The sequence below is a fragment of the Lachnellula hyalina genome (genome assembly GCF_007821495.1).
Source record: "Lachnellula hyalina strain CBS 185.66 chromosome Unknown contig00026, whole genome shotgun sequence".
Taxonomy (NCBI): Eukaryota; Fungi; Ascomycota; class Leotiomycetes; order Helotiales; family Lachnaceae; genus Lachnellula; species Lachnellula hyalina.
Window position 1 is genome coordinate 60714 of NW_022157140.1, and position 27112 is coordinate 87825.

General features: G+C 46.0%; 10 protein-coding genes across 10 annotated transcripts; 7 read left to right on the forward strand and 3 right to left on the reverse strand.

Annotated features, from left to right (window-relative positions):
* Nucleotides 1-181: 181 nt before the first annotated feature.
* Nucleotides 182-987, forward strand: ohyA (Oleate hydratase; the record flags this gene model as incomplete). Its single annotated transcript, XM_031147143.1, is given in 2 exon segments — nucleotides 182-481; nucleotides 499-987. 2 exon segments carry the CDS (start codon nucleotides 182-184, stop codon nucleotides 985-987), a joined length of 789 nt encoding a protein of 262 aa, XP_031007556.1.
* A 203-nt stretch (nucleotides 988-1190) lies between these two features.
* Nucleotides 1191-2597, reverse strand: LHYA1_G002167 (Class III chitinase; the record flags this gene model as incomplete). Its single annotated transcript, XM_031147144.1, has 3 exons — nucleotides 1191-2128; nucleotides 2371-2436; nucleotides 2489-2597. 3 exons carry the CDS (start codon nucleotides 2595-2597, stop codon nucleotides 1191-1193), a joined length of 1113 nt encoding a protein of 370 aa, XP_031007555.1.
* A 2954-nt stretch (nucleotides 2598-5551) lies between these two features.
* Nucleotides 5552-6645, forward strand: swnH1_1 (Dioxygenase; the record flags this gene model as incomplete). The annotated part of the gene is made up of 4 exons (XM_031147145.1): nucleotides 5552-5728; nucleotides 5780-6142; nucleotides 6192-6386; nucleotides 6451-6645. 4 exons carry the CDS (start codon nucleotides 5552-5554, stop codon nucleotides 6643-6645), a joined length of 930 nt encoding a protein of 309 aa, XP_031007548.1.
* A 521-nt stretch (nucleotides 6646-7166) lies between these two features.
* Nucleotides 7167-7613, forward strand: LHYA1_G002169 (uncharacterized protein; the record flags this gene model as incomplete). Its single annotated transcript, XM_031147146.1, has 1 exon — nucleotides 7167-7613. The coding sequence occupies one exon, from the start codon at nucleotides 7167-7169 to the stop codon at nucleotides 7611-7613; it is 447 nt and encodes a 148-aa protein (XP_031007547.1).
* A 992-nt stretch (nucleotides 7614-8605) lies between these two features.
* FAD12_0 (Delta(12) fatty acid desaturase) lies at nucleotides 8606-10172 on the forward strand (the record flags this gene model as incomplete). The annotated part of the gene is made up of 4 exons (XM_031147147.1): nucleotides 8606-8955; nucleotides 9106-9259; nucleotides 9322-9700; nucleotides 9826-10172. The coding sequence occupies 4 exons, from the start codon at nucleotides 8606-8608 to the stop codon at nucleotides 10170-10172; spliced, it is 1230 nt and encodes a 409-aa protein (XP_031007583.1).
* Nucleotides 10173-12368: 2196 nt separating this feature from the next.
* LHYA1_G002171 (uncharacterized protein) lies at nucleotides 12369-13100 on the forward strand (the record flags this gene model as incomplete). The annotated part of the gene is made up of 2 exons (XM_031147148.1): nucleotides 12369-12476; nucleotides 12597-13100. The coding sequence occupies 2 exons, from the start codon at nucleotides 12369-12371 to the stop codon at nucleotides 13098-13100; spliced, it is 612 nt and encodes a 203-aa protein (XP_031007584.1).
* A 1243-nt stretch (nucleotides 13101-14343) lies between these two features.
* LHYA1_G002172 (uncharacterized protein) lies at nucleotides 14344-14985 on the forward strand (the record flags this gene model as incomplete). Its single annotated transcript, XM_031147149.1, has 3 exons — nucleotides 14344-14480; nucleotides 14539-14669; nucleotides 14720-14985. The coding sequence occupies 3 exons, from the start codon at nucleotides 14344-14346 to the stop codon at nucleotides 14983-14985; spliced, it is 534 nt and encodes a 177-aa protein (XP_031007581.1).
* Nucleotides 14986-18789: 3804 nt separating this feature from the next.
* On the reverse strand, nucleotides 18790-20740 carry cyt-18 (Tyrosine--tRNA ligase, mitochondrial; the record flags this gene model as incomplete). The annotated part of the gene is made up of 3 exons (XM_031147150.1): nucleotides 18790-19972; nucleotides 19999-20445; nucleotides 20496-20740. The coding sequence occupies 3 exons, from the start codon at nucleotides 20738-20740 to the stop codon at nucleotides 18790-18792; spliced, it is 1875 nt and encodes a 624-aa protein (XP_031007582.1).
* A 497-nt stretch (nucleotides 20741-21237) lies between these two features.
* RFS6_1 (putative galactinol--sucrose galactosyltransferase) lies at nucleotides 21238-24300 on the forward strand (the record flags this gene model as incomplete). The annotated part of the gene is made up of 7 exons (XM_031147151.1): nucleotides 21238-21926; nucleotides 22021-22219; nucleotides 22269-22488; nucleotides 22536-23007; nucleotides 23053-23591; nucleotides 23642-24037; nucleotides 24086-24300. 7 exons carry the CDS (start codon nucleotides 21238-21240, stop codon nucleotides 24298-24300), a joined length of 2730 nt encoding a protein of 909 aa, XP_031007587.1.
* A 1561-nt stretch (nucleotides 24301-25861) lies between these two features.
* On the reverse strand, nucleotides 25862-27042 carry het-6_19 (Heterokaryon incompatibility protein 6,OR allele; the record flags this gene model as incomplete). Its single annotated transcript, XM_031147152.1, has 4 exons — nucleotides 25862-26164; nucleotides 26209-26612; nucleotides 26665-26826; nucleotides 26874-27042. The coding sequence occupies 4 exons, from the start codon at nucleotides 27040-27042 to the stop codon at nucleotides 25862-25864; spliced, it is 1038 nt and encodes a 345-aa protein (XP_031007588.1).
* Nucleotides 27043-27112: the final 70 nt, after the last annotated feature.

A 27112-nucleotide genomic window follows, 5' to 3' on the forward strand; every position in this document is an offset into this window, starting at 1 on the left:
CCTATTTCTAAGCTTTGCCACCTGCTTAGAAATAGCTATTTCTAAGCTTCGCCACAGGCTTTATAAGCTTTGCCACTTGCCACTTACAGGCTACAACAAAATGACTGCAAGCGAGATTCATTTTGCATTCTCCAAGACTGGGGCTACAGGCCTTATCCATGTGGAGCTCCATGATGTTGTTATGGTGACATTGGGTTCAATGACAGCTTGCTCTTCTATTGGTAGCAACACTAGCCATCCCAAGGCTCTCCCAACACCAGAAGTAGCTAAGACTGCACCTGATGGCTCATGGGAACTTTGGTCTACTTTAGCAAATTCTGATAGCAACCCTCAATTCTGGCGTGAATTTGGCACTCCAACAAACTTCTACAGTCGCGTCGAGGAAAGTAACTGGCTATCTTTCACGGTCACGTTAAAGGACCCTAGCTTCATAGAACGATATGAGACATGGTCTGGCGACAAAGCCGGGACTGGAGCACTAGTAACATTTAAAGACAGTGCTTGGTTAATGAGCATAGTTGTCCCCCATCAGCCGCATTTCCTCAACCAAACAGCCGGAACCCAAGTCTTCTGGGGTTATGGGCTTTTCCTGCCCACACCGGTGATTTCGTCAAGAAACCTATGTCGGAATGTTCAGGAGAAGAAATTCTTAAGGAATTGTTAGGCCATTTAAAATTTCCTGAGCAGCCTACTCTTAACACATCCATCACGATCCCGTCTATGTTGCCCTATATCACTTCTCAATTCTTGACACAAAACATAGGAGATAGGCCGCTAGTCATTCCGAAGGGAAGTACAAATTTAGCTTTGCTTGGGCAATATGTGGAGATTCTAGAGGACACAGTCTTTACTGTTGAGTATAGTGTGCGTGCAGCACAAATTGCCGTACACGAACTTATGGGGACGAAGAGAAATCCCAGGTCTATTTATAAAGGGGCACATAATGTGAAAGTTTTGGCGGATGCATTAAGGATGTTGCTAACATGAAGAAAATCTACCACAGCTATTGCAGGTAATATTTGTAATCATTGTAATCAATAACAGTTTGCTCTGTCCAAAGAGCATTATTTATATACACGAAGCGAGAACATAGCCTCAGCAGATACTCGTAGAAAAGGGGACACAATCACATGACAAGATCATCAAAAATGTAAGCCATCTCCTCTGAATGAGCTTGTATGACATCCAAATCACTCGCACATTGAGTACCAAACGCTTAGGGTGGTGCAAACATAGGGAGCAATACACTGAGTTCCTCCCGTCCAACCTTGTCCTCCGCATTGATTCCACTGGCTCACTAAACCTGTATTCGTTGGCGTTGTACTCCCCGTTGTCGTCGTCGCTGTTGTTGTCAGCTTTGTCGTAGAAGTGGTAAGGGTTGTTCCGACCGTAGTAGATGCCGGAGCTGCAAGATCATTGGTGACACCATCTATGAAACCCGAATTTGAATACGCTTGACTCATATCCCAAATCATCACACCCCCAAAGCTGGAAAAGCTTTTTGAATAAGCAATAACTGCTGCAAGAGTGGTTCCAGTCTCATAGCCAGCACCTGCACCGGTGTTTCCGGGAATGCCAAGAAGTAATTTGACGTCTGGATTCAGAGACACTGTTTTTGCCCAGTTGTCCCAGGTATCGAAGTTGAAATTGTTCTGCGTGCTGGAGCCAACTGTGTACGATTGCACGCCACAGTAATTGTTGTAAAACTGGATGAAGATTGCATCAAAAGATACTGCTCCGGCAAGCATGCTTCCGTCCGCCGCATCCGGGTATGGGCACTGGGGTGCAGCAGTCAAGATATATTGCTTTCCGGTAGATGATGAAGAAGCGGTCATTAATGAGCGGAGTTGATTGGCAAATGGAACCATGTTTTGAACAGTGGATTCGAAGTCGAAGTCAAAACCGTCAATTACCGAGGTGCCAAAGGGGCGTGTAACAGAAGATGAGGTGGGAGGGCCGAAGATATCCCAAAGATTACTTGCAGCTGCTACTGCAGCATCCTCGGATGTGAAACCACCTTCAGTATATGTAGATCCACCTACGGACAGGAGGATTGTTTTCCCATAGGTTGACTGGCAGGTAGCAATATCCTCTCTACTTTTGTTTAGCACAGGAATGAAGATCAAAGCTAGGTAAATTACTCAAGTTGGGGACAAGAGAAAAGGTTAGATCCTGATACTGCAGTGCAATTATCACCAGCGTTGGCGAAATTAAGACTAGGATCTGAGATGGTTGTGAGAAATGCAAGGGGTATGATCTTTTCTGTTAGACTGGCTAAGTTGAAGTATAGTTCCTATTGCTTACATCGACAGCAGAATCTAGTTTCGGTTAGTCATTTGTATCTATAGACGGCGTGTCTCATTTGCATACTTGCACAATAGTATGACAATCTCTGTTGAGCAAGGGTGCCGGTTCCTTGGCCGTAAGAATTTTGACCTTTAATCAATTAGTAACTAAACTGCTCTAGGATGTTTTCAAGGCTACTCACCCCAGTAGACAGCTAAGTTACTAGAGGATGAAGAGCTAAATCCAGCGTATGCCAAGGGCATGAAAGCGAGCAAGCTCGTAAGGCATAAGCCTCTGAGATATGCTTCCATGTCTGAGATAACCCGTCGATGAAGGATGAAATAAAGAATAATAAGATTTGCGGAGTATATACAAAGAATATGAAACTGATAGGCAGGAGTCAGAGTCTCTGAATGTCCTTGATCTCGGGGTTATAATGTCATATATAGATGATACTGAAGATTACCTAATGGTGCTTGCACTCTGACTTGTGTGCCACTCTGTAACCTACAACACTCTATCAAGGAACGGTAGCATTGAAGATGTGTAGGTGTAACAATCACTTTTGATATTTGGTGATAGAGAATCCTTGCTATTGATAAGATATGATCCGGTGTGCCTTGCAATGACCTTTAATGTATAGCAAAAATAAGATCATTCGGAGCTCGTGCCAGATTAACGTTAAGGTTCATTCCTAGTCTATTCAATCCATAAGCTATGGAGGGGACAAGTTGAGACATCTAGTAATTCGACGTGATGGAAAGCTGAAGTGTGCCTCATTTCCGCCCCAGGTGACAAAAAACGTAGGAGCCATGCGACAACATGAACTACTATCCCCATTTGTCTCGATATCTGCTATTTAGTATTAGTTGGGCTACTGTTCAGATGATAGCGGCGTATTAGGACTTCAAACACCTCATCTGGTGATCAGTTCCTTCCTAAGTGGTACTTTGGTAACGAGTTGAAATCACAGTCTTTGAGGCAACGCGTTGCACGGTAACGTCGCGTGTGATATAGATGCCATAGACCACAGGACTAGATAGGAAGATCGTCAGGGTCATCCGAGTGAGGTGCGGCCCCCTTGCTCCCGGAATGTCAATCATTGCCCTTCAGAGACGATCAACGACGGTAACTGTGTCTTAGCGAAGCGCGGTGACGGTTTCTGCGGGAATGTCAATGTGAGTAGGGCTACAGAGGTATGTGGGAAATTCGCGTTGGAGAGTTTTTGTAACGTTACTTGGTGATGTTGGGGGCGAATGATAGAAAAGGGGTTGACTAAAGCGGAAGGTCACTTGATACGTAAAATGATAAGCCGCGCGCCCCTGAGAACATAGAAGTAGAGATTTCTGCCACTCTAATATATGCAAAATCTATATTCAAAGTTCTTTACATGCAATTAAACCTTGCGTATTTGGTATTCAAGTATAGAAATATTATTCTTTCAGAAATCACCTCCAGTCGCAATAAATGTAAAGTATTAGTAGGAAACCTTTCCGGTAATAATTCATAACATACGTTACAACTATCAATTTATTCTTCTTTTTAGTCAGCTTCTAAGATTCGCGAGTGGCAGTTATAAGGACATGTCTGGGAGGTCGTGATATATGGTATGAACCAATGTCTAGGGGTAAATCTTTCAAGAAAGACCCGCGTCTAAAACTTCAAGGTTATGTATGAATCTTAAGAGTTATCCAAGAACGGGTAATATATCACCAAGTTCTTTCTCATAAAAGACTACCTGTCCAGAGAATTACCTGCTAAGCGCACCAGTTGAAGTGATATATTTCAAAGTCTTTCTATACGGACATTATACTATTACTAGTTTCGTTACACTTTTCATAATATGTGTTTCGCTTTTTATTACTATTTACTAAGGTTTTTCAACTAGGAGCCACGAATAAGCCTTGACGTTTGCAAAGTGTGCAAATGGTTGGCTGATGGGATGGTGTATTCCTACTTATGGCACGCACCCTGTTCTATTTCCGCTCCCAGGATTCATGTGTACAATTTGGCATTTGTCCTCAATTCAACCCTTTGAAATAGTTTTTATAGTTAATTGCATATTTAAATATGCGACGTATATGAAATCTTGATATCTCTCTACAAGATCTCCAATCAAAATGGAGACCTATTATCACCAGATCATCTGAAATGTTCACTATCTAGCCGTGTTGATACCTTACAAGCGTCAATGCCCTTTGTGTGAGAATTCTCACTTGGGGAAAATAATATAGGCACGACAAAAACAAGGGTGACACTGGAGTTTTTTGCTTAAGCAGGCGTCCACAAGTTCATTAATCCGCGCGTTTCTTTATTACTACCCAGGTTTCAATCAACAAGGATCTGATCTACCTCTGAGGGTATATAGGTTACTGCACAAGTTGGCATCTCTTGCCGGCGTCAAGCATATCCACTCATAATGCTTTTGTCAAGTACGATCGATTTCTCATGTGTGGCACAATACGGGGCTCCTGTCACGGTATTTCCAGACTTTGAATCGCCCAGACTGGATAAAGATGTCAAACAACCCCGCAAAAGGCCTACTATTGTGACGCGGTGACGCTAAAGTCACTATGTATAACAAAATGATCTTCAAATCCTAAGCCGTCACAAAGCGGTCAACGAAAGGATTTACATAAAGGTTTATTGGATGGAATTAGTATCTATCAGAATATTGACGTGAGAAAAGCGGATTACCTGCAGTTCGAAGTTTGGTTTATTTGTATGTTTTGCTATCATTGCTCAAAGTATTCTCGTAGGTTTGAGGCAAAGTATGCCGTAGGTTGGTAAAAGCCCTTATACGTGTATCATAAGGCTTTAATTTCACTCGGACTCTCAACCGAAGTCTGGCACCGCGAGACAAGTAGTGAGGCTTACCTGTTGCTAAATTGTATAATAGATCTCGTCAGAAGCCGAATTGGTTTAATTAATTCCATGCTAAAAGAACATTTGTTTCACGATTGGTTGCATACTGCTTCAGCTGTATTCTTAAGCTTCCCTCTAAACTCATAAACAAAGGTGGGATATACTTCGGTCGGGATGACTTGCCTTTCCTAAGTGCGGGGGAGTCGAAAGGACGACTAACCGCAAATAGATAACCTCTCCCTATCCCACTATCAATGGCTATGGAGATTGCCATCGATATCCGATAAGGACACTTGAATGTCCTGAACTTAAGAAGCTGCTTTTGCATCGATTGAGATCCTGTCTAGCCACATAAATTGAAATAGGCTTGTAATATTAGATTCAACATTCAATCTTCAACATGGGCTCTATCGAAAGACCGTCCCTGCAGCGAATCGACCGGGCAGAAGTAGATAAAATCATCCAAGCTGTCATCCAAGATGGAGGTGTCATTATCAAGAATTTTGCATCTCGCGAGGCCGTTGAACGAGTGAACGCAGATACGAGACCCTACCTAGACAACGACAAGCCTTGGAAGGTAGATTACCACGTTCCATTTCCTTGGTGATCATCGGCTTATGCAGCTCAGGGTGACCTCTTTCCGCCCGAGACACGACGGTGTACTCGTCTTACTGCTCGAAGCAAGACTTACCGCGATGAGTGGCTTGTCGATCCACTGGTCGACAAGATCCTGTCTGTGTTTGTGGACAAGACGACGCATAACTACTATGGGGAAACCAAGCATGTTTACACCAGCCATGCAATTATCAATACCGCCCTGACTATGGAGATCGGGCCTGGTGGTAAAGCGCAGAGACTCCATCGCGATGATAAGAATCACCACGTCGCGCACTTGGACCAGACTAAGACTGGATACCAAGTCGGGTCAGATGTTTCGCTTGCTTTCTTGGTTCCTGGCATTGATACCACTTATGAGAATGGTGCTACACTAGTAAGTAAATTCCGCAAACTCGTGGTGTATATATGATAACGTATCAAAGGCCGTTCCGGGATCGCATCTTTGGGACTCCGATAGAGTACCAAAAGTCGAGGAAGCAGTATATGCAGAGATGAATGTTGGAGACTCTCTTTGCTTTCTGGGAGGCCTCTACCATGCAGGAGGGCACAACTTGACACAAGATCAAAAGCGCCCAATGCATGGTCTCTTCTTCTGTCGAGGATATCTACGAACAGAGGTAAATTACAACTTTCTAATCTAGTTCTGTCAAATCATCCACGTTAGCTAATCTAGCGAAATAGGAAAACGCATACCTCTCCTATAGCACCGAAGAAGTCCTTTCATGGTCTTATAAAGTTCAGGCAAGAATGGGTTATACGGTTTCGAGTCCTAACATTGGATTTGTAGACTTCATTCAGCCCTATAAGTATTTGGCTGGTGACTATGATGCGCCTGAAGACATTGATGAATCCCAAGAGCCTGTTAAGACGTCTTAGGTAGTCCAACGTACTAAATAGAAGGGATTGTGAAGTATTAGTTGAATTGCAATATAAGATTCAAGTGATATATTTCTATTTTGATATATATCCGATGAGTGGTGTAGATACGCCGTGAAGGTCTAGCTTTACGACTTGGCCAATATCAGTCGCTAGAGCATCGAAAGTGGGGCGCTAAGCCCCCTTTAACGCGAAGCGAAGCGCAGGCTGCTGTTGCCACGCCACGCCATGCCACATCATCGGTTCCGGCGTCCGGCCTCAGCGGCATCAGCCCTCCGCTCCGAAACCTCGTAAATATTGAGTATTTACCGGTAATCCACGAATTCTAAGGAGGCTGATTCCGCCGCTTTTCCGTCATGTTCGTCTTTCTGCCTCGTGAGTCATGATTATATAAAATGGCTTCTGCCTTGAGGCTGGTTGGAGTTGACCGTCATTAATTAATCAGGCTTCTCCGAACCCATAAGCTGTCTCTTTTCCGGCGTTGCTTCCTATCTCTAGAACCTCATCAGCAGTTCCTCATCATGGCTCTAAACCTCCACTACCATGGACCCCTCTCTCAATATGCACTCCTGTTACCCCTTCTCTGTGCCACTGTTCACGGGCAACCTCTCAAGCCCCGCTTCGTACCCATTCCGCCGTCAACCTATGTCCACGGGGCAAAGATTGCCACAAAACTCATAATCCTCATCGTCATTACCGTTACCGTCGCGACAATGTTTGCCGCGCTCGCTTGCTATTGCTACTGCAAGCGACGGAAGACCCGAGCAAGGAAAAGAAGGCTGGAGAAGGAGAGAAGGGAATCGAAACAATTGAGACCTCGGATCAATGGCCGAAATGCGAAGTTCTTCGCACCTGGCTTGGTGGATGTTGAATTAGACAAATGGAAACGGCCGCATGTTGAAGTTAATGAAGTGAGGAGACCGGGGAAAGCGTGGTTAGGCAGCCGATGGGCGAGACGGTTCCATTAGGGAGTACAATTTAGAAGGTTGCGGAGTGAAAGCAAGGCACGAAATAATTACGAAGTATCCAATGTTTAATCACGTTACGCACATGAGTGATACAGTACTATTTATCACCACACATAGTCTCGCTCAAATAGCTGCTAAGTGGAGGCATCTGATTAGTCCACATAGTTAGAGTGGAGTGAGTTAAATGAGGACCTTCTACCCTAGCACTCTCCCGCGACCGTATATACGAAGTATGCTAAAACACCCAATCGCCTTATGCCATAGCCTTAAGCGAGACTGTAAAAGAATACCTTGGTGGTGGATTGATACGGTATGGTACTCTCTTTAAATATACGGAATGCCAAGTGTCTTAATCATATAATATAACAAATCAAATAGTTCATTTGTCTTTTATCGTAATAACTATAAGAGTACTATCTTCTTCACGAAACATTCTCCTAAGGACCGTAGCTTAGTAAAATCTTAGGCATCTCGTAAATCTTACATCTGATGCTCGGCCCCTGTAGAGATATTCAGGGTCCCGGCGCTAGGCCTCGCTCACGGCCCAAACCATTGAAACTACCGCTACAGTACCGCTACAGTACAGTACGTAACAGGGGACAAAATCGGGCTCTGCCCCTGCCCTGACTGGGAATAAGCCGCACATTCCTGCAATCGCGGTCTGCTAGGATGCGTTTCTCGGATCCATTTGGCACCGCTTACGGAGTATGCTGAAGCACTTGTAAAACTACTTGTCTCGATCGTCGCTTCCACCAGCAAAGCCGCGTATTGGGGCTGTACTTAGTGGACCTGGACAGGGGCCGTGGCAATCAAACACTGCCGGATCTGCTTAATAAGGCTCGCGCCCGTCACTCTCCCACTTAAAACGACCGTTGCAGAAAGCAGTACGAAACATCTAAGATTGCCAATAATTCAAGAATAGGAGAAGTAAATCGTATAAAACACATAGAAGCCAGTAGTAATCTTTCAAATAAACAACCAGGCTTCATCCAATGCAAGATTCGCCAGGAGCCCAAAAGGCTACAAACGCTACGAACGACGCAAATACTATAAACACGGACAATGATACAAATCCACCAACCAAGCGATTCTTTACGCCGCCTACCTATACCATGAAGCAGATTCATGATGCTATTCCAGCCCACTGCTTCCAACGCAACACTCTTCTATCATCAGCCTATGTCCTTCGCGACTTTTTCTTCATTGCCGTACTTTTCTACCTCTCAACTCACATATCTAATCTTCCATCGCATTTCCTCCGGACTTCAGGCTGGTGGTTGTATTCGTTTTGCCAAGGCTTAGTGTTCACAGGGTTATGGGAGTTGGCTCACGAGTGCGGACAGTCTGTCATTTCTTTCTCGCTTCCCCTGAGACTAGGTAGCTCCCGAAGCGCTACCTAGGTAGTGTAGACCCATTCCATTGCTCCAAGGGCAGTGCAATAGAGGCGGCTTATTCCCCATCGTCCGAGTTTTACTTACCAGCGTGCAAACAGCGGTGCATTGAGCAAACACAGAAGTTTTAACAACTCTGTTGGGCTGTTTATTCATTCTCTCCTGCTTGTTCCTTATAATGGGTGGCGCCTCACCCATTCGCAACATCACAAGTCAACCAACAACATCGAGCGAGACATTGCGTTTGTGCCGGATGTGAGTAAACCTTTCAAAAAGCTAGGCAATACAGTGAAATAAACTCTAATTCTGTTTTCTAGACTAAAGAGGTCTACATGAAAGCCCATGAGAATCGAAAACCAGACCTCTTTTTCAGTTATTGGAGCTTATTTGAAGACACCCCTATTGTCGCTTTCGTCACCCTGTTCTTTCATCAGCTAATAGCATGGCCATTATACCTGACCATCAACAATTTTGCGTTGCCTCGCATGAATGTTTTCCCATGGTGGACAAGATCACACTTCTATTTCGGCAGCGACGGACCCAACTTCAAGGCTTCAGACCGTGACGATATCATTATAAGCAACGCCGGAATTGCTATAGCAGTTGCAGGCCTGTGGGCTAGCGTCAATCTTCTTGGATTTGAGAAGGTCTTTCTGCTGTACGGTGCGCCTTGGCTGTGGACAAATCACTGGATCCGTAAGTTCAGGCATTTATCTATTTCATCTCTATGGCGTTATCACTGTCTGTTTCTAGGCAATAGGAGGGAGTATTCTTGTATAACAGAAGGGCTATGGATGATGATGCTAACGTGATAAACATAGTTGCCATAACTTATCTCCAGCACACCGACCCCGCACTACCATATTATCAAGCCTCAAGCTGGAGCTTCCTACGTGGCGCCGCATCAACAGTTGATAGAGACTTTGGGTTTATTGGGCGATGTTTCTTTCACGGCGCCATCGATTTCCATGTTTTGCACCATCACGCTTCACGCATCCCATTCTATCACGCAGTAGAAGCCAATAACGCTATCAAGAAGGTTATGGGGAGACATTACAAAAGTGATACGAAGTCGCCGTTCTTGTGGGCGTTTTGGAATAATTATACAAAGTGCCGATTCGTGGAGGAGAAGGATGTAGGAAGTAATATTTATTTCTTCGCCAAGTAGATTGTCAATACCTGTAAATAGAAGGTTATGAGGATGGCACTACTTTTTATGAATTAATTCAAAAGGCTAGTAGGCTTTATTTACTTCGCAAGCTTTAAAGGGGTGACTTCTGTTTTTAACCAAATTACACTTAATCTGACCTCTGTTCTCTCGAATCACTTTTGTCAAGTTTTGACAGTTAAGCAGGAAGGGGGAGATGATATAACGAATAAGGGGAATAACGCGAGCCTGCCCGCTCTATCACAAAAATAAATTAATAGAGAGCCATGAATCATCGCCAGAAATATTCGATCTACTCATACCGGAGAAGACTACTTTATGTTGGCAGTATTTTAAATGATATAGCTAATTCTACTACCATCCCGCAGATTTGCTTCCACCAGCACCTGAAGTATCATCCCTACGACCTCCACCCTTCTTCCCAAAAGTACTTTTGAAGAACTGGCTACCCTTCTTCGCTAGTTGTCTAGCAGTTCCCGGTTGTGATGCTTGTTGCTGAAGACTGAGACCACCTATCTGATGCAGAGCAACACCCTTTCCCCGAATCTTGTCCCACTCAACTCCCAACGCGGCCTCATAAAGAGGCGAGAGATCATGAGCAGCACACACTTCTCCTTCACTTCTCTTAGCAGCAAGAAGATTGATGTCATCCTGCAAGGTACCATACTTTGTAGGAATGGTCAAGATCTTCTCGCGGATGTTGTCTTCAAAGTATGGCTTGCCAAGATAGTATGCATGTCCTGTTTGATCAAGCCTGTTTTGCGCAGCTTTATCACCGCTCAATTTGCGAAGGACGTATATAAAATTCTGACACGATTGTGTGAACTTAGGAGACTGTTGCGAGAGACTAGCCAGAATAGCTTCGCGAGATCCTCTAATTCTGTTATAGTTACTCCAGAGAGGAGAAAAGTCCTTTCCCCATGCACCGTGGATGAGTGATCGCTGCCAAATTTCTGCCGTGAGCTGAACCTTTCGCATAGTTCTATTGGGGCCAAAGGATTGTACGACGATGTCGATGAGAGGTTTTCCATCTTCGAGTTGAGAAGTGATCCAGCCTAGAATTTGTATTAGCTAGAAATATACAAATCAGCACAGGCGATTACTTACAGATGATATCTGATACTCTTTGGTGAAAGTGATGAAGTCGCCATTGCCCAAATCAAGAGTTACCATCTTACTCTCATCTTCAATCTCTTCCATTGTGCTAATATCAATCGTGTTAGATGCATGTCGAGGTGCCGGCTGAATGAAGATCTCTGGAACAAGCGCGCCACGAGAAATCTTTCTTCGCTCGCGGAGAGAGTTTTGATGGCTGGGAGAGCGAGAAGTGTTTGGCGAAGGCTCGTTGATACCGCGGACTAGAATCGTTATGACATTATCTTGCTGACAGTAGAGATTGTATGTGACCAAGATGCTCTCATCGCTGAGCAAGCGAACAGCTGCAGCCATGCTTGCAGAGTGTAGATAGAACGCGAACTTCTGGACTTTATCTTTGACATTGAGAATAGTAAGAACGCTTTCGAGTTTAATGCCATTTCTCCTGACATCCGCGAGAGTGTACTGATGCTGCACGAATGTTGGCAGATTCATGTCTTCCTTGAGGAAGAACCAGAGTTGCTCATCTGGAGCGGTCTTGAAAGGTGAAGACATGTGATTTAAGTCGCAGAAGTGCAGAGAAGTCTTAGAGAAGGGATCGAGAAACTGATAGATAAGAAGTCACAATATTAAAGTCGTAAGATCATCGAGAATCATCAGAGTTTGAGGAATAAGATCGAGGGGATTGAATCTTGAAGTTTTATGCTCCCTCAGTAACTCATACAGCGATACAACTAACTAGCGTCAAAAATGCGATTTTTGCCGAGGACCCCCTTAAGTGGAAAACCCCTTAAATTATAATTATTAAATCGCGATTTGCTCTGCAACCACGCATTTAATTTTATGCCCACTAACTGGAATCGGCAAGGGTATGAATCATCCTCCGTATGCTAGCTAGATGCTGTGAGGGTCATTTGTGGGCCACGTGACCGACGGCACATCCGATTAGCGTAGTCATGCTCGAGGTTATATCATCGCAGCACACGTAGATTTTAATAAAATCAAGTCTTCACCTTGAACCGAATAATCCCTGCCCTCATCTCAAAACCTGTGCTTCAACATTCCCTTACCTATATCCTCACTTAAAACAAGATAATCAAGATGGCCAAATCAAAGATACCTGCTACTACAAGAAAGAAGCAATCTAGCACCTCAATATCAACATCAACTCTATTGAGTCTCCAATCAAACTCGGACATCTGGTACAAGGTAAGCACGCCTCTCATCAATACATCCACGACGTGTGGCAGGAGCGAGGAGGCCCGCAGATGTACATGGGCGTAGCCATGGACGGGTTTCCGATATTAAAATATATGCTAATGGTGGCAGATTCATATCCTACTCTATGATCTCTATAACATCGCCAGTGACCGAGCCGCTGAAGCACGTACCTTAGCCACAACTGATGAGCTATACATTAGCGGCCCTTACTTCTCACCCGAGGAAGCCATAATTATTAAAGCTACACTGGTTTCGCCCCCATCGCTGAACGAGATCCCAGAATTTGAGTCTCTCTGTATGGATAATTCCATCGATGAAAGCAGCAAAGAAGTACCAACACCCGAGACAATGACCATCGAAGCCGCTATTAAATCTTGTCTCCAAAATTTCTTTGAAAAGCGCAGAGCAAGTGGTGATGCTCGACCATGTGGACCCCATGACATGGGCCCAATTTATCAAGCAGTCTTTGGCATTACGAAAGAAGATTTGAAGAATGAGAAGTTCTTGAGCAGGTTGAGGAGGACCGGTCTTGGCCAGTCAAGAGAGAAAGAGAAGAATGCAAGTGAGAGTGTCTCTGGCAAGCAGAAGAAGAAGAAAGGACAGAAGGGCTAGGCTTGGAGAGTTTTTCATTTCAGGAAGATTCATAATTCAAGGTTCATTGTAGAGACCTATTCGATAACCGTCTCGCGTTGATGATGCACAGTTTCAAAAGGAGAAAGGCCTTTTGATAAAAGGGGATACTTTCTCTACTCTTACGGATGTACTTGTTGCTGATCTTGGAGATAAATATCCAACTCCGCCTGTCATGCTTGGAGCTTGCTTAGGGCTGCCGTCACTGCGGGGAATCTATGCTATAGGCATGGGCGAGGCCGAACAGGACGAACCTACCACATCACTAGCCGATTCACAGAAAGCTATTTCTTCGGTTGAAGAGATCGAATCAAGAGGGAGCAAACTCTATTCCGAGGACCTGAAGAGTATATTAAGCGCGCCGAAAGTACTCGAGACGTTGATATATGAAGCTATGAAGCGGGGCACGCCGCGTTCTACTACCCCGCTGACACAAACAACTTACACAAAGGTCATTCTCGTCTTAAAGAAAGTTTGGAGAATACAGTGCTTGATCATAACGATCTCTTCAGAACGATAATCTTAAGCTAATGGTCTTTTGTGTTTTCACCAACTTGGAGTATCTCAAGGTCTCAACGCTGTTCCTCGGCAGAGCCGATAATTACGACACCTGCTCTCTGTTCAGTGCCTTCCCCAAGATTTGAAGACGTATTTGTATCACTCTTGCAACAAGTCTGGCCACTGGCAAAATGTTATGCCTGCGCTACCCGAGGTCTTACAGTCGGAGTAGCGATACCTTCCGAATCTTGAAGCATCAACCCTTGAAGGACAATTCTATGTCCACCCGGAATATCTGGAGAGTGTGAAGGATGTTGTACTCCGCGCGATGGGGGAAGGTGTTATTGCCGAAGTGGCCGACGATAGTTACCAACGATGGCGGAACATCAGACCCACCTTTCTGTGGTGAGACATTTGGTAATCCAAGCTATAGAGTAATCTAGCCAAGTACTACAAGGTGAAAAGACAAGTCACCTACGGAAAATCACTATCAAAAGCCGTTGTATATTTATTTAACAGTTATAATATATATAATAGAACCATATTTGCATTTTTACGAAGTAGACTCGAGTCTGGTCGTATTTGCCGTCTTCGTCATTGGCACGCCACTTTGAACTCTCGTCTCCACCAAGCAGACTAAGGAGCGGTGCCTTCTAGTTTTAATAAACCTCAGATAAACGTCAACGTTGGATCAATCACCCAAAATCATCTCATCTACATTTCAAAAATGCCCGTCCCAACTCACGCTGTAACGGAACCTGAAGTTCTCCCACAATTCGACAAAGACATTCGTGATGTGCATCTGATATATGACTACGCAGCCCACGACGAGAACGGGAATCCCGAGAAATGGAAATATGAGATGTCTCTCCACCTGTCTACTATCATATGAGCCCACAAGCTGAAACCGCATCTCTCTCAGGTGGTTCTTTTCCCATAATCGTATCGTCTACGCAATCCATGGTGGGCCGATGGCGGGCCGCTTGAACTATCAGACCGCCTCATACCAGTGCATCCGTCCCGGCGAACTCTGGCAGTGCAATTGGCTTGAAGGTTTTCCCACTTCACCTTCCTCTTGTATTCCATGAACTCATTCGTCCTAGAAACCGGCACCGTTTGCTCCCTCGTCTACGATATTCCGCGCAAGAAGATTTCTACCCTCCTCGCTTTCAGCCAGGGCCATTGGGAGCACGCGCAAGAGGCGCACGGGGACAAGAGGAATGCGGAGGATTTTAAGCGGTGGAGAGGGTTGGCGACTATAGGGACGCAGAAGGATCGGTTCATGTTGAATGAACAAGCTGATATTCTGGAGACCTTTAGAGGGAAAGGCGAGTTGGTGCCAATTAAGGACGAGGATGAGACGCTGTGAGGTGGGTCGCAATGCGCTCATTCGTATAGTGTTAGAACTGTCCGTGGGAATAGAGGGCTAGAGGGCAGCGAGAAACTGTTTTGGTTAGCAAGTCTCAAAAATCAAAACATAGTATCCCGAGATGGAGCTAGTGCTTGTCCTCCAGGACCTCTACATGTGATTACTCTGAGAAGTGATCTGCTCTCCTTGAGGGAAACATGACAAGAATTCATAATCTATCGGACTGGTCGGAATAAGGGCTGTATCCCTCGTCATGTGATTTAGCGTAGCTTAGTCAGCGAAGAGGTCCACACCTCTTCGCTTCCCACCCTTCCACTTCAAGATGGGTAACGCAACACAAACCGATTGTGACCACCTTATACTAGCTAGTACGATGTGATTTACCCGTGTATCCTGTGATACCAACAAGACTTGAAGAATTATCAAAATAGCCCCCAATAATCGCTATTACGCAGTCCATATTGGCGATCAACAATGTTAGTTTTCCAGTGCCGCTTGCTTTTTCTGCTGCAAAGGACTCTGTGCGGTAATGATTAGCAAGATCAGTAAGGCGAATTTAACTAATGTAGAACCATAAGTAAAGTTACGATTTACAAATGAAATATTCAATGGCGCGAAAAGAATTTAATCAACCACTAGACTGATTAGGTACAGTTCCTAGTGCCATTTCTAGATGAGACACGTTAGAAAGACAAAGTATAGGGGTTTTCGATATCGCCGCTTACTATAAGTTTGCGAGAGATGGCATTGTATCCTGAAGTTGACAATAATAGCTTGCTGTGGAGATTCCACCTTTGCTTGATTTCTACTCTAGTGACTATTCGTTTGTGAGTATACAAGTTGCCAAAGCAGTTGTATGACTGAAATTCACATAAGGATTGCTTGGAAAACCGTTTACCTGTTTGCATGACCTGTCAATGGGGTTTGTTCGGGAGCAGTAGTACCTTGATTTGAAAAGCGTTACAAACACACAATTGAAATCACCTAGTCCTAAAAGTAGATAAGAAGCATGCACCGCCAGATGAAACTACGAGTTTAGTGTCTGTCTCCTATCATTTCTTGCGAACATCCTTATACTTTATAGAAAAATGCATAGTATGGCATTTTAACGAATTCATGCTTCCCAAGTCCTACTACTTCCTAATCTGTGAGCTGCTGTAAGTTGCTGTAAGTTGCTGTGATAAAATTGACTTGTGAAATATCTATGTCAACCATGGGCACCCTCTGAAGTAAAGGTCACGTTGACCAGCGAGACAATTCGGAATGAATGACTAGTTGGTTCAAATCATGTCGTCCTGGGAACGGAATCAGTCACATCCGGTCCGTATAGACGCTAGCAGATAATAGCAGTCTGCTGCAGTATCTGCGGAGGCTGCCTTGCTAGCAAGAAAATGTCTACACATACGACTTGAAAAATAACCAACATCATCACTTTTTTTTCCGGTTTGACATTTGATCTTGTTTTATCACACCCTTGTCTTTTGCTTTAAGATATCTATACATCCTATTTGCTGTTCTTGTATAAAACTTACAAATCTTAACTCTTGTTTGTGTTGCCACCCTTTGAGATGACTTCTCAGCAAGACACCTTAGTCTTATCTTTCAAAGACATGAGGCTAGAGCCAGCCCACCCATCTGTGTTCCCTCAACAGACACCACAGCAGATCACACAAATCCTCGCAGAAGGCGGGAAAGCGCAAACAGCCTTCGAGACAGCAGTCGAAGCCGAGCGCGCGATCCTGTGGCAGCAGTATTGCACTACTTTTGGTAACTCATTCCTGATTCACTTGAACATATAACCCCACGCTAAGAAACAAATCTCCCAGATAAGCTGGAATTAATCACGAACGTTGGACAAGGTCGACTCCCAAGATACGGAAATATCAGCAATTGGTTCAGATTCCTGATCGATCGTCTACCAAAGGCAATCTGTCCCTTCAATAAGAACGAGTTCACCAAAAACAACAATGCAGCCGAGCTGAAAAACAAGCTCTGGAAGGTAGCAAAGGATACTACATTCCGCAACGGCTGTCGTGTGTATTTCAAGAGCGGCGAGCCGCTGCTTGTCTGGCTGCCTTGTGCGATTGATGAAGCGTATCGCGGTGTTGAAGGCCACCAGCCACTTGAGCCGCGTCTTCGGAAATGGGGAGAGACGTTCGAGGAGAAGTACCCTGCTCGGATTCTCAAGAAAGACAAGCGGTACGCCGGAGTATATTATACAGAGCAGGCAAAACATTACATGGATGCTGGGAAGGCGGTCGGAGGTGGAAACTATGGCATTGCGCCACCAATTGGTAAGTTTTCGTTCGACGGCAATTCTTTTAGTGCTGAGTCTAGCTCCTGCTTGGGAGACCTCATCGGAGTACCTGCTAATTCCATAGTTCATTAGGTGTTGGCAGAGATCAAACCCAGGATATGCTAGGGCCGTGGTGTCATATGGTAACCGGCGACAGCAAGGGAAAGGGCAACGCGGCAGAGGCAGCAGCGTTGGTCGAATTCAGGGCAAACTTCCTTCCTGTAGAAGAAGGCATGTGCGCATTTGCGGAAGCCATTGACGCGGAACGCTACACAGAGAACAAAAAGCATTTCGACTTTATAACATCCCAAGACCCGGAGTTCGCAGAAAAGAAGTTGGCGGACTTTCAATGCCACCTGTGCCAAAGCCATGTTGTCAACAGAACGGTCTTGCCACATAAAGACGTTCTCAACTATGGGCCGGTGGTCGAAACATGTTGGGGAGATTTCGTCGGCGGTGACTTCTGCTTGCCGGAAGTCGGCGTTAGGCTCCCTTTCCAGCGTGGGGACTTTATATACATGGAGGCAGCGATCGTATCTCACGCTGTCCAGCATGTGACTGGCGACAGGGGTGCTTGGGTGCAGTACAACAAAAGCGACGCAACGATGCTCAAGCAGACCGTCAAACTCATGGAGGAAGGCCCTGAGAAAGAAGAGGTTATGGCCAAGAAAGCCGCCGTGAATGCCGCGAAAGCGGCAACGCATCAACGAGCTGAAGTGAACGAGCTTATCCTCATCAAGGGCTACCGGCCCGATATGATAATTACACGCGACGGCGAATTGGAACTCGATGAGTCCTTCCGGCCCACGACGCAAGAGGAGTACAAGATGCTGTTTTGGACGCTCAAACCGCGTAAGCTAAAAGCGGCCCGCAGTGCAAAGATAATAGCAATTCAAAATTTGAAGGATGCTGGGGATTTGCAAGGGGTGGGAGAGGCGAAGAAAAGACCAGCTTCGGTGTTCAAGCCGTTGTCTAATGTCGAGCAGAGGCGTTGGGATAAAGGGTTACATCCTTTCCGAACCCGGAAGGAAGTTGGGAAGCGGAAGGCTGAGGATATGAGTAGAGCTGACAGGCAGGAGGAGCTGGATGAAGGGTTGTGGAATCAAGAATACGAGTACGAAGAGGAGATTGAACGAGACATGTTATGATATCTGGAGGAAGACAAACGAGTGGACGGAATAGGATAGCATATATTTCGTACTCTGTACAGACGATTACAAATTTAAAAATTCACAAATTCAACCAAAACCTTCACTGGAGATAAACACTGCGTCCTGAATGGTGCAGTACCACTAAATTTTGGAGATAAACTTCAGCAGAAACAGACAGGACAAGCATTAGGAGTTATTACCTCGAAGCGGACAAGATTCCTTCTAGCTATTACAACTTGAGTCATGTCTTGGCCGCCGGACCCAAGTGGGATGTTTTAGATTTCCTATACTACAGTTATTATGTTCATACAACTCGACGTTATCCTACATGATCCACATATCTACCATTTGTCATTTTTACAGCCTACCATGACCACGGAATTCGGTTCCATCGTCTGCTAGCTCATCTAGAGCCACAATCTCGTCCTCGCTTGATGGTTCATCATGCCCCTCCCATCTACCCCTATGAGAGTCCAGATTCTCTCTCGCCTTTTGGCTCCTCTTATCGAGCATACTCAGCGGTCCAAGCTTCATTTTCATGCCTGGGTAACTCTTGCCACTTGCATCGTACTCCTCGTCCGGCACGATTTGGATAACCCTGATATTGTGCTTTCCTTTTCTAAACATGAGTAAATCGCCGTGAAGGATGTATTTCGCCGTGTCGGCAACAGCCCAGGGTTTGACACGCGTCCAGTTCACCGAGCCGTCCATCATGGGTACTTTGTCCTTTTTATGATTCATACCCCCTATAAAAGCAGCATTTTGTTGCACAAGTCGTGTACCATCTGATGTCGATGATGCTAGTCCGCACGCATACAAGATACGCGGTATACTGAGATTGTGTATAACGGAAGCTGGGAGCTGAATATTGACATTCGGGCGATTATTCAGTGTCATGTAGCCTGCGCGGCTGGCAGCATCTACCTCTACTTCGATTATTGCAGGTTCTTCTGGCTGTTTGCGGAACAGGAAACGGTGCTGTTCTTCTGCTATCTTTGCTTCGTGGGCGCCGTGCACGATTTCGACGAGTTCGCGAGCGAGGGTGTGTTGGGCTTTGCGGAGGGAGGGTTCTGCCTGGTGTTCTTGGACGAGGGCGTCGATTTGTTCGATGGGCATGAATGTGAAGAGCTTGAGATATTTTCCGACGTCTGCGTCGGAGGTGCGGAGGAAGTAGCCGTATAACTCAAAGGTGCTTGTTAGCTCGCGGTCCAACCAAATGGCGTTTCCGGTGCTTTTTCCAAATTTTGCGCCGGAGGAAGTAGTGAGGAGTGGAACGGTGAAGCCGAAAGGGTCTCCTAATGGCGCAACGTTGGATCGAACTACTGGATCAGGGTGGTTTTTGGAAATGTATTTGACTGCGTCGATACCAGCTGTGATGTTGCCATATTGATCTGCCCCTCCAATCTGTACCTGTACTCCTTTTGTGTTATACAGATGCCACCAATCCCAGGCTTGCATTATGGGGTATGTGAATTCGGCGAAGGACATGCCATCCCCCTTTTCCATCTTGTTTTTCACACTGCCTAATTTAGCATATGAACTGGTGCAGATGGAATAGCAACTAACGTATCCTTTGCCAGCATGGGTCCCATGCGCATGCCAGGCCCCAGAACCTGCAGAACTTCCAACATGGGCATTTTATTCCACCAAGCATTATTGTTAAGCAAAGCCCTTTGATGGTTAAAGTCCTTGCCTTCATAGAACCCGTAGTTTTGCCCATATGCATGGATGTTCCCCCACAACTTCTTCAACTGGTAGTGCATGTTGACCATATTCGCTGTTCTGGTGGACGAATGTTCCTTTTCTCGAGTTGTCAATCGATCAGACGGATCCCCGATCTTCGCAGTTGCTCCCCCAAGTAGTACGACCGATTGATATCCGTGGAAGTACATCCAGAAGAGGGACATGAAAGGTAGTAGATGTCCAACGTGTAATGAAGAGGCGGTAGGGTCGATTCCGACATAGGCACCGAGCCTTCCCTCCGTCAACCGTTTGTCTGCAGCATCGCGAGTTCTGAAAGCAATTAGCAGGCGAAGACACGCATCGAAGAAACCAATTCTTACCCTGTGATTGCTTGTATTAAACCTCTCTCTTCCAAGATGGTCAACATGCTCTTCCGCTTCCCGGTCTGCACCTCAATAGCTTGTTCCTGCCATTTCACCTCGCCCGCCTCAACCTTCTTGAGGAACGACGTAGAAATACATCGTTTTGGGCTTCTGGCGGGCGGTTGCGCTGCTCGAAATGCGCATCTGGCGCAGACATAGAGGTCTGGTCGCGTGGAACTTCGTAATAAGGAAGGTGATGCCATGCTGGCGGCAGAAAAGCTAACTATAAGTACATTAATAAGGAGAGTATGTCTATCTGCGAGACGTCTGAATGAGGAATTGGTGAAGCTTTTGATCTTCTCTGATGGCAGCAAAAAAAGGTCCGGAAACACGAAATGCATGGATGTGGGAACAATGTTTTCCCGTTCCTGCCGCATGCGCGTATGTGCAGCCACACGTGATGATGCTATTGCCCATGGTTCCTAAACATTACCTAAGCTAACCCAATGTATGGATCTGTTGTATGGATCAATGCAGCAATGACATGCACTACCGGTAGATGTACATGTAGCACACTTGTCACTTGTCACGCCTCTGTGTTGGCAGTGAACATATAACTTCTTCTTCTCGTCTGCTTCGTATCTTCTGTTTTCTATTTTCTATTTGTACGTCTCCTTCTTTCCGCGTCTACTTTTGTTGCTACCTTTGTCGCTACCTATCTGCCCCTCGTACTTTCTCTTCCCCGCATCTTCCTTACACAATGACAGAAGAAACGTTCATATCTGGGGCAGACGGCAACGAGGTCTTCCAGGCCAAGTACATCCCCAAGCAGAAACCTCTTACCGCCGCAGATCATCCCAGCATGAAGGCATATATCTCTACCTTCCCAGCTTTGGGTCAGGTGACCCAGATTGACAACCATACTGCTGTCTTTACGGCTCTCCTCGAGGTCGACGACAGCCGGGCTGAAGATCCATGGCAGCTGTCATTGTGGCATTCTGCGGGCAAGGAATGGCGAGAAGTTCCTATGGCCCCTTTAAAGAACGCTTCATCTCAACCTACGGCTCTTCAAAAATCAAGTACCCATTTTGGAAGTGCTCTTACAAAACTCTACTTCACCACCCCACTTGCAATCCACCTTCCAACAAACTTCAGCATCAAATTTCGAAGCAGTTCAGACCAGTCGTGGAAATGGGTAAGAGACCATCAGGGAACTCAAGAAGGGGTTGTCATGTTGAAGTCGGTCACGAGTCAAGATGCACTCTTAAATAATTTGGGAGACTGCGTTGAGGGACTAAATCTTGACTTGAAAGCGGAAAATCACCGAAGCCAGAGTCCGGGTACTACTCTTTGGTCCGTGGATGCTTCTATTGCGGCGGCTGACGGGGAAAAATCTACCTTTAAGGATATCAAATTTGGTCTTCCTTGGGGAAAAGGGAAGTTTTTAAGGTAAGCCGAAATGTGGGTTATGTGTGTCCTCCAGCACCTAAGTCTCTGTCACTCGGTCATATGATATTCCATACGTCTTACTAATAATTCCAAGATGGTTTGCACTCATTCGGATCTGGTCTCCATGGTTAGCACCGAGGCAAGGAAAGTCAACCTTCGGCTTAGATAAAGAAGCAGTGATGTGCTCTTTCCTGAGTGTGACTGGAAAACATTTGGTCTTGATGGGTATCAGTGGCGTCGGAGATGTCATGACTCTGTTCACGAATGACAGTGATGGAAACGTCGTCTTACGTGTGCGTTCCCTTTTGAATCATACTTCGCAAATGGACTAATCAATCCTAGATCCGGAATGATAGTCCAGAAGATACAGTTGGACGTGTGCTAGTTGGCCTGGGCGATGACTTCGAGTCCGCCAATGCTGCCGTAATGTACCATGCGCGAGATATCGTAGCGGCGGGACCAACTGCCAGTGCCGAACAGCAAAAGGAAATCGCCGCTTTGAACGAGGGCGATGAAACTACAAAGGTTTGGGCTGAAAACTGGTATGATGGGCTGACTTATTGTGAGTTCCCCTCCCGTCTCCATCATCTCGTCGCTAAATTTGTGAAGGCACTTGGAACGCCCTCGGGCAACGACTTACTGAAGACAAAGTTGTCAAAGCCGCAGAAGTTCTGAAAGAGAACAACATCAATGTCACGAACTTTATTATTGATGATAATTGGCAGGCAATTGACTACCGAGGCCACGGTCAGTTCCAGCACGGCTGGGACGAATTCGAGGCTGAGAGAGAAGCTTTCCCGAATGGCCTCAAAGGCGTTGTGACTAAAATCAGAGAAAAGCTACCGAGTGTTCAACATATAGCTGTGTGGCATGCTATTTTAGGATACTGGGGTGGTTTGGCGCCAGAAGGGAAGATAGCCAAGACATACAAAACCATCGAGGTTATCCGGGAAGACGGCCAACGAAGAAATCTCCCGCTGGGTGGTAAAATGACCGTCGTCGATAAAAGAGATGTCTCAAAGTTTTACGACGACTTTTATAGCTTCCTTGCTTCGTGTGGTGTCGATGCCGTTAAAACAGAGTACGTCTCTTTCATATTCTCGCGAGCTTTAGCTGACCTTTCTAGTGCTCAATTCATGCTCGATACTTTCGTCTCCGCGAAAGCTCGTCGAGATTTAATACCCACATACCTCGATGCATGGACTGTCTCTACCCTTCGACATTTCAGCGTAAAAGCAATTTCCTGCATGTCACAAACGCCACAGATTCTCTTTCATTCACAGCTTCCGCAGAATAAACCACCAGTTCTGGTCCGAAATTCCGATGACTTCTTCCCAGAGATCCCAACCAGTCATCCATGGCATATCTTCACCAATGCACACAATGCCCTTTTTACTCAACATTTGAATCTGATACCTGATTGGGACATGTTTCAAACGGTTCATGATTACTCTGGTTTCCACGCGGCTGCTAGATGTGTTAGTGGTGGCCCGATCTACATTACTGATGTGCCTGGTGAACATGATCTTGATCTCATTGGGCAGATGACTGGCCCTACTGTGCGGGGAAAGACGGTTATTTTCAGACCTAGCATTATTGGCAAGAGTTTAAATCCGTACAACGGATATGACGATGATCAATTGTTATTAGTCGGCACGTATCACGGTAACTACTTGCAACTGAGATATATTTTAACATAGCTCATACATGCACAGGTGCAGCAGTCACAGGAACAGGAATCATCGGATTCTTCAATGTCTCCGGACGCCCTCTGAGCGAGCTCATTCCTCTCTCCAAATTCCCAGGCGTTATCGAGGCACAATACTACGTTGTCCGCGCCCACTCAAGCGGGCTTGTGACCAGGCCTCTACAAGTCGTCGATGCCTCTGCTATTATTCACGTATCTCTTGGTATTCGAGGATATGATATCCTGTCCGCATACCCACTTCGAGGTTTCGTGGACGAAAAGAAGAGCGAAACGACTTGGATTGCGAACCTGGGTCTGTTGGGGAAGATGGCTGGTGCTGCGGCGGTTGTGGATAACAAGATTACGAAGTTGGAGAATGGGAAGATCGTCATTGATACCAATCTCAAAGCGCTTGGCGTTCTTGGTAAGTGTTCGTCGCCTTTCCTAGTGCTTTCATGCTAACTAGTGGCAGGCATATACATCTCTACTCTACCCACAATTTCGTGGAAGGACAAGCTCATGATTACAATCCTCGGAAAGCCAATACCAGTCCACACCATTACTATCAATGAAGCCGACGAGCATGTTCTCAACATAGATGTCGAGACGGCGTGGAAAGAACTCGAGCTGGTGAGTGGATGGAGCAATGAGGTTGAAGTGAAGATATACATCAACCCGACGCACTAACATGGCCTTGCTAAAAGGATGTGGTTGGAGGTTGCGCATAAGGTGGTACAACCAGTGAGTCATTAGCTACTACTTGCTATATTGGTATTCAGTAGCTTTATGGAAATAAAATACGATGAGTCCCAAAATCCGTGCTCCCATTGCAACGCATTGTTATTCTTCAATTATCGAGATCATCACATTCCAAGCAGTTCCCCAACCAGCAAATACAACTTCACCACGTAGCATTACTTTCCAGCGCCCAACAACCTTACCCCGCAGCCGATCTCGGAGCATACATTGCAGTACAATACCATGTCTACACTATCTCCAACAAATAAACAAATATACATACAAGCGTCAATTTCCCAAACAATGGCCTCCGCATCTAGCTCCACATCCTCATACCCAGAACCCTACATAATCCCCCCCTCCACCACGCACACCACCACGCTAATCCTCCTGCACGGCACCTCAACATCGGGCCCAGAAATAGCTTCCGCTTTACTCTCTATATGCATTCCAATCCCAATATCCATATCCATTACCCCATCTCCCTCTCTCCCTGAAACCCAAATCCAAACCCAAACTCTCACCTCTCTTCTACCGGGAACTAAATTCATCTTCCCAACCGGGCGGCTACGCCCTACAACTGTATTCGGGGGCCGCGAGAGCCATGCTTGGTTCGATGTACATTCGTTTGGAGACCGGACTGTAGGGGAAGATGGGCTGGGGGTGAGAGAGGGCGTTAGGGAGTCGGCTGGGTATTTGGGGGGTTTGGTTGAGCGGGAAATGGAACTTCTCGATCATAGAAATGAAAAAGAAGGAGGATGTGGAAGTGGAAGTGGAGGTGGAGGTGGAAGTGGGGAAGTAGGGAAGAGGGTAATAGTAGGGGGCTTTAGTCAGGGCGCTGCTATGGTTAGCATGTTGATATTAGGGGGCTTTGTACCAGGTGTAATGGGGTTTGTGGGGCTTTCGGGGTGGTTGCCTTGGCGGGGAGCACTGAAGAGGGCGGTGATGGAGTGTAAGTTGGGGAGGGATGATGGCGCGCGAGAGGTGTATGGGAAGAGGAGGGGGGCTGTGAGGGGGTGTTTAAGGGGTATTTTAGGGTTGGGGGATTGTAATCGTGAGGGTGATGGTGGTGGGAAGGGAGACGAGGAAGATGGGTTGGGTGATGTGAGGTTCTGGGTTGCCCATGGGATGGCTGATGAGAAGGTTAGGCTTAAGTGGGGAGAGCAGATGAAGGAGGTGATAACGAGTGTTGGGGTTGTGGTTAATATGCATACGTATGAAGGCTGGGACATGAGTTAGAGGAGAGGGAGATTGGGCAAATGGTTTCTTTCTTAAAGGGGAGGTGGGTGCAATTTTTAACGTGAATGGAATTATATCATAGGAACTTCTATAAGATATCTCGACGGGAGAGGGGGTATGCGTAGCTTATTCTGATGAGGTGTGGAAACCATAATTATACCCAACTTTCTAAGCCTTCCAGAGTACAGCTTTGACCTGATTTCCGGAAGCACCTAGAGAACAGACATGAACTCCTCATATAATGCCACTCCCTCGAAATGTCCCACTTCTCTCAGATCTTTATCATTTCCACCAACGTGTCCAAAAAGGCTGTAGCTTCAGTCATGGTTATTCCATGGTCTAGAAAGTCTCCGAACCACACCACGCATGTATTAGCGCTGGCATACATGTCTCGCATTAGATTGACTTGTTGAGACTTCTCTTCATCATCTCTCTGATTAATGGATATGGAATCGACCCACATGAGGCGTACCTCCGAGGGCTTCCGAAGATTACGGAGCGCGGAGTATAGGTTTATTGTGACAGGATAAGTAGACCCATCCATTTCGATGGGCATGGTGACATTTTCTCTGCACTACCAAAGGGAATAAACTTTCAAGAGCTAGGATTTACACGAACCCCCTTCTCACCCCTCTTAGCAATAGCCGCCTGAATATCCTTCCAAGCCTCACCCCCCACCATACTCCCCTTCCCCCCATGAACGCCAAACTGCCTCACGGCTTTCCCCATCCACCACTTCCTCCTCTCATTAATCGCCTTCGTATCCCTGACATAGTTGACCAGCCCAAACCTTTCATTCGCAGCAGACAAATCCTGGATCTTCATACGCGCCACTCTCGGTTTCCCAAGGACGTTCATGGTCGTGATGTCAATTTCAGCGTCTCTGGGCAGCGTTTTGGTAAAGCGTCTCATCAATTCGGTGGAGTTGCGGGCAAATGGAGGGAGACGGAGATGGATGTAATTAACGAAGGGCGAGGTCATGTATAATACGGATATCATGGGTATTATGCCCGAGAGGATGACTAGAAGGGGTTAGTCACGTACTTATATCGAGATGAAAGTTGGCGTATGTACCGATTACTGAGACCCACGGTGGCTCATTTTCTGCGTAGTAGTATGTTGGGCCTAGGACAGCGCAAAAGAAGGTGGCGATGAAGATTGTGGTGACTTTCAGGGAGCCGAGGAAGACGGTCCGGCCTGTCCCGGCATGGTATACGAGGACCCGCTCTGGGAATACTATGATTTTTTTAGATATGCATAAAGTTAGGAGTTTCAAGGGTTACTCTGTTTCTTGCTGGAAACACGAGGGACAGTCCTGGTGGTCGAAGAAGCCAGCCGACGACTGAGATGTTGTATCGAGTTTCTGGAGCTCGTTGATAGGGGAAAGGGGTATATGAATGGTTTTCTGAAAGTTTGGACAGCTCGCCGTGATATCAAGCGTTGTATGAACATGATGTTTTTGCTGAAAGTGAAGTTCAGGGGCAGAACAGAACCGACTGGCCTGCAAAAACAAAATTCCGTG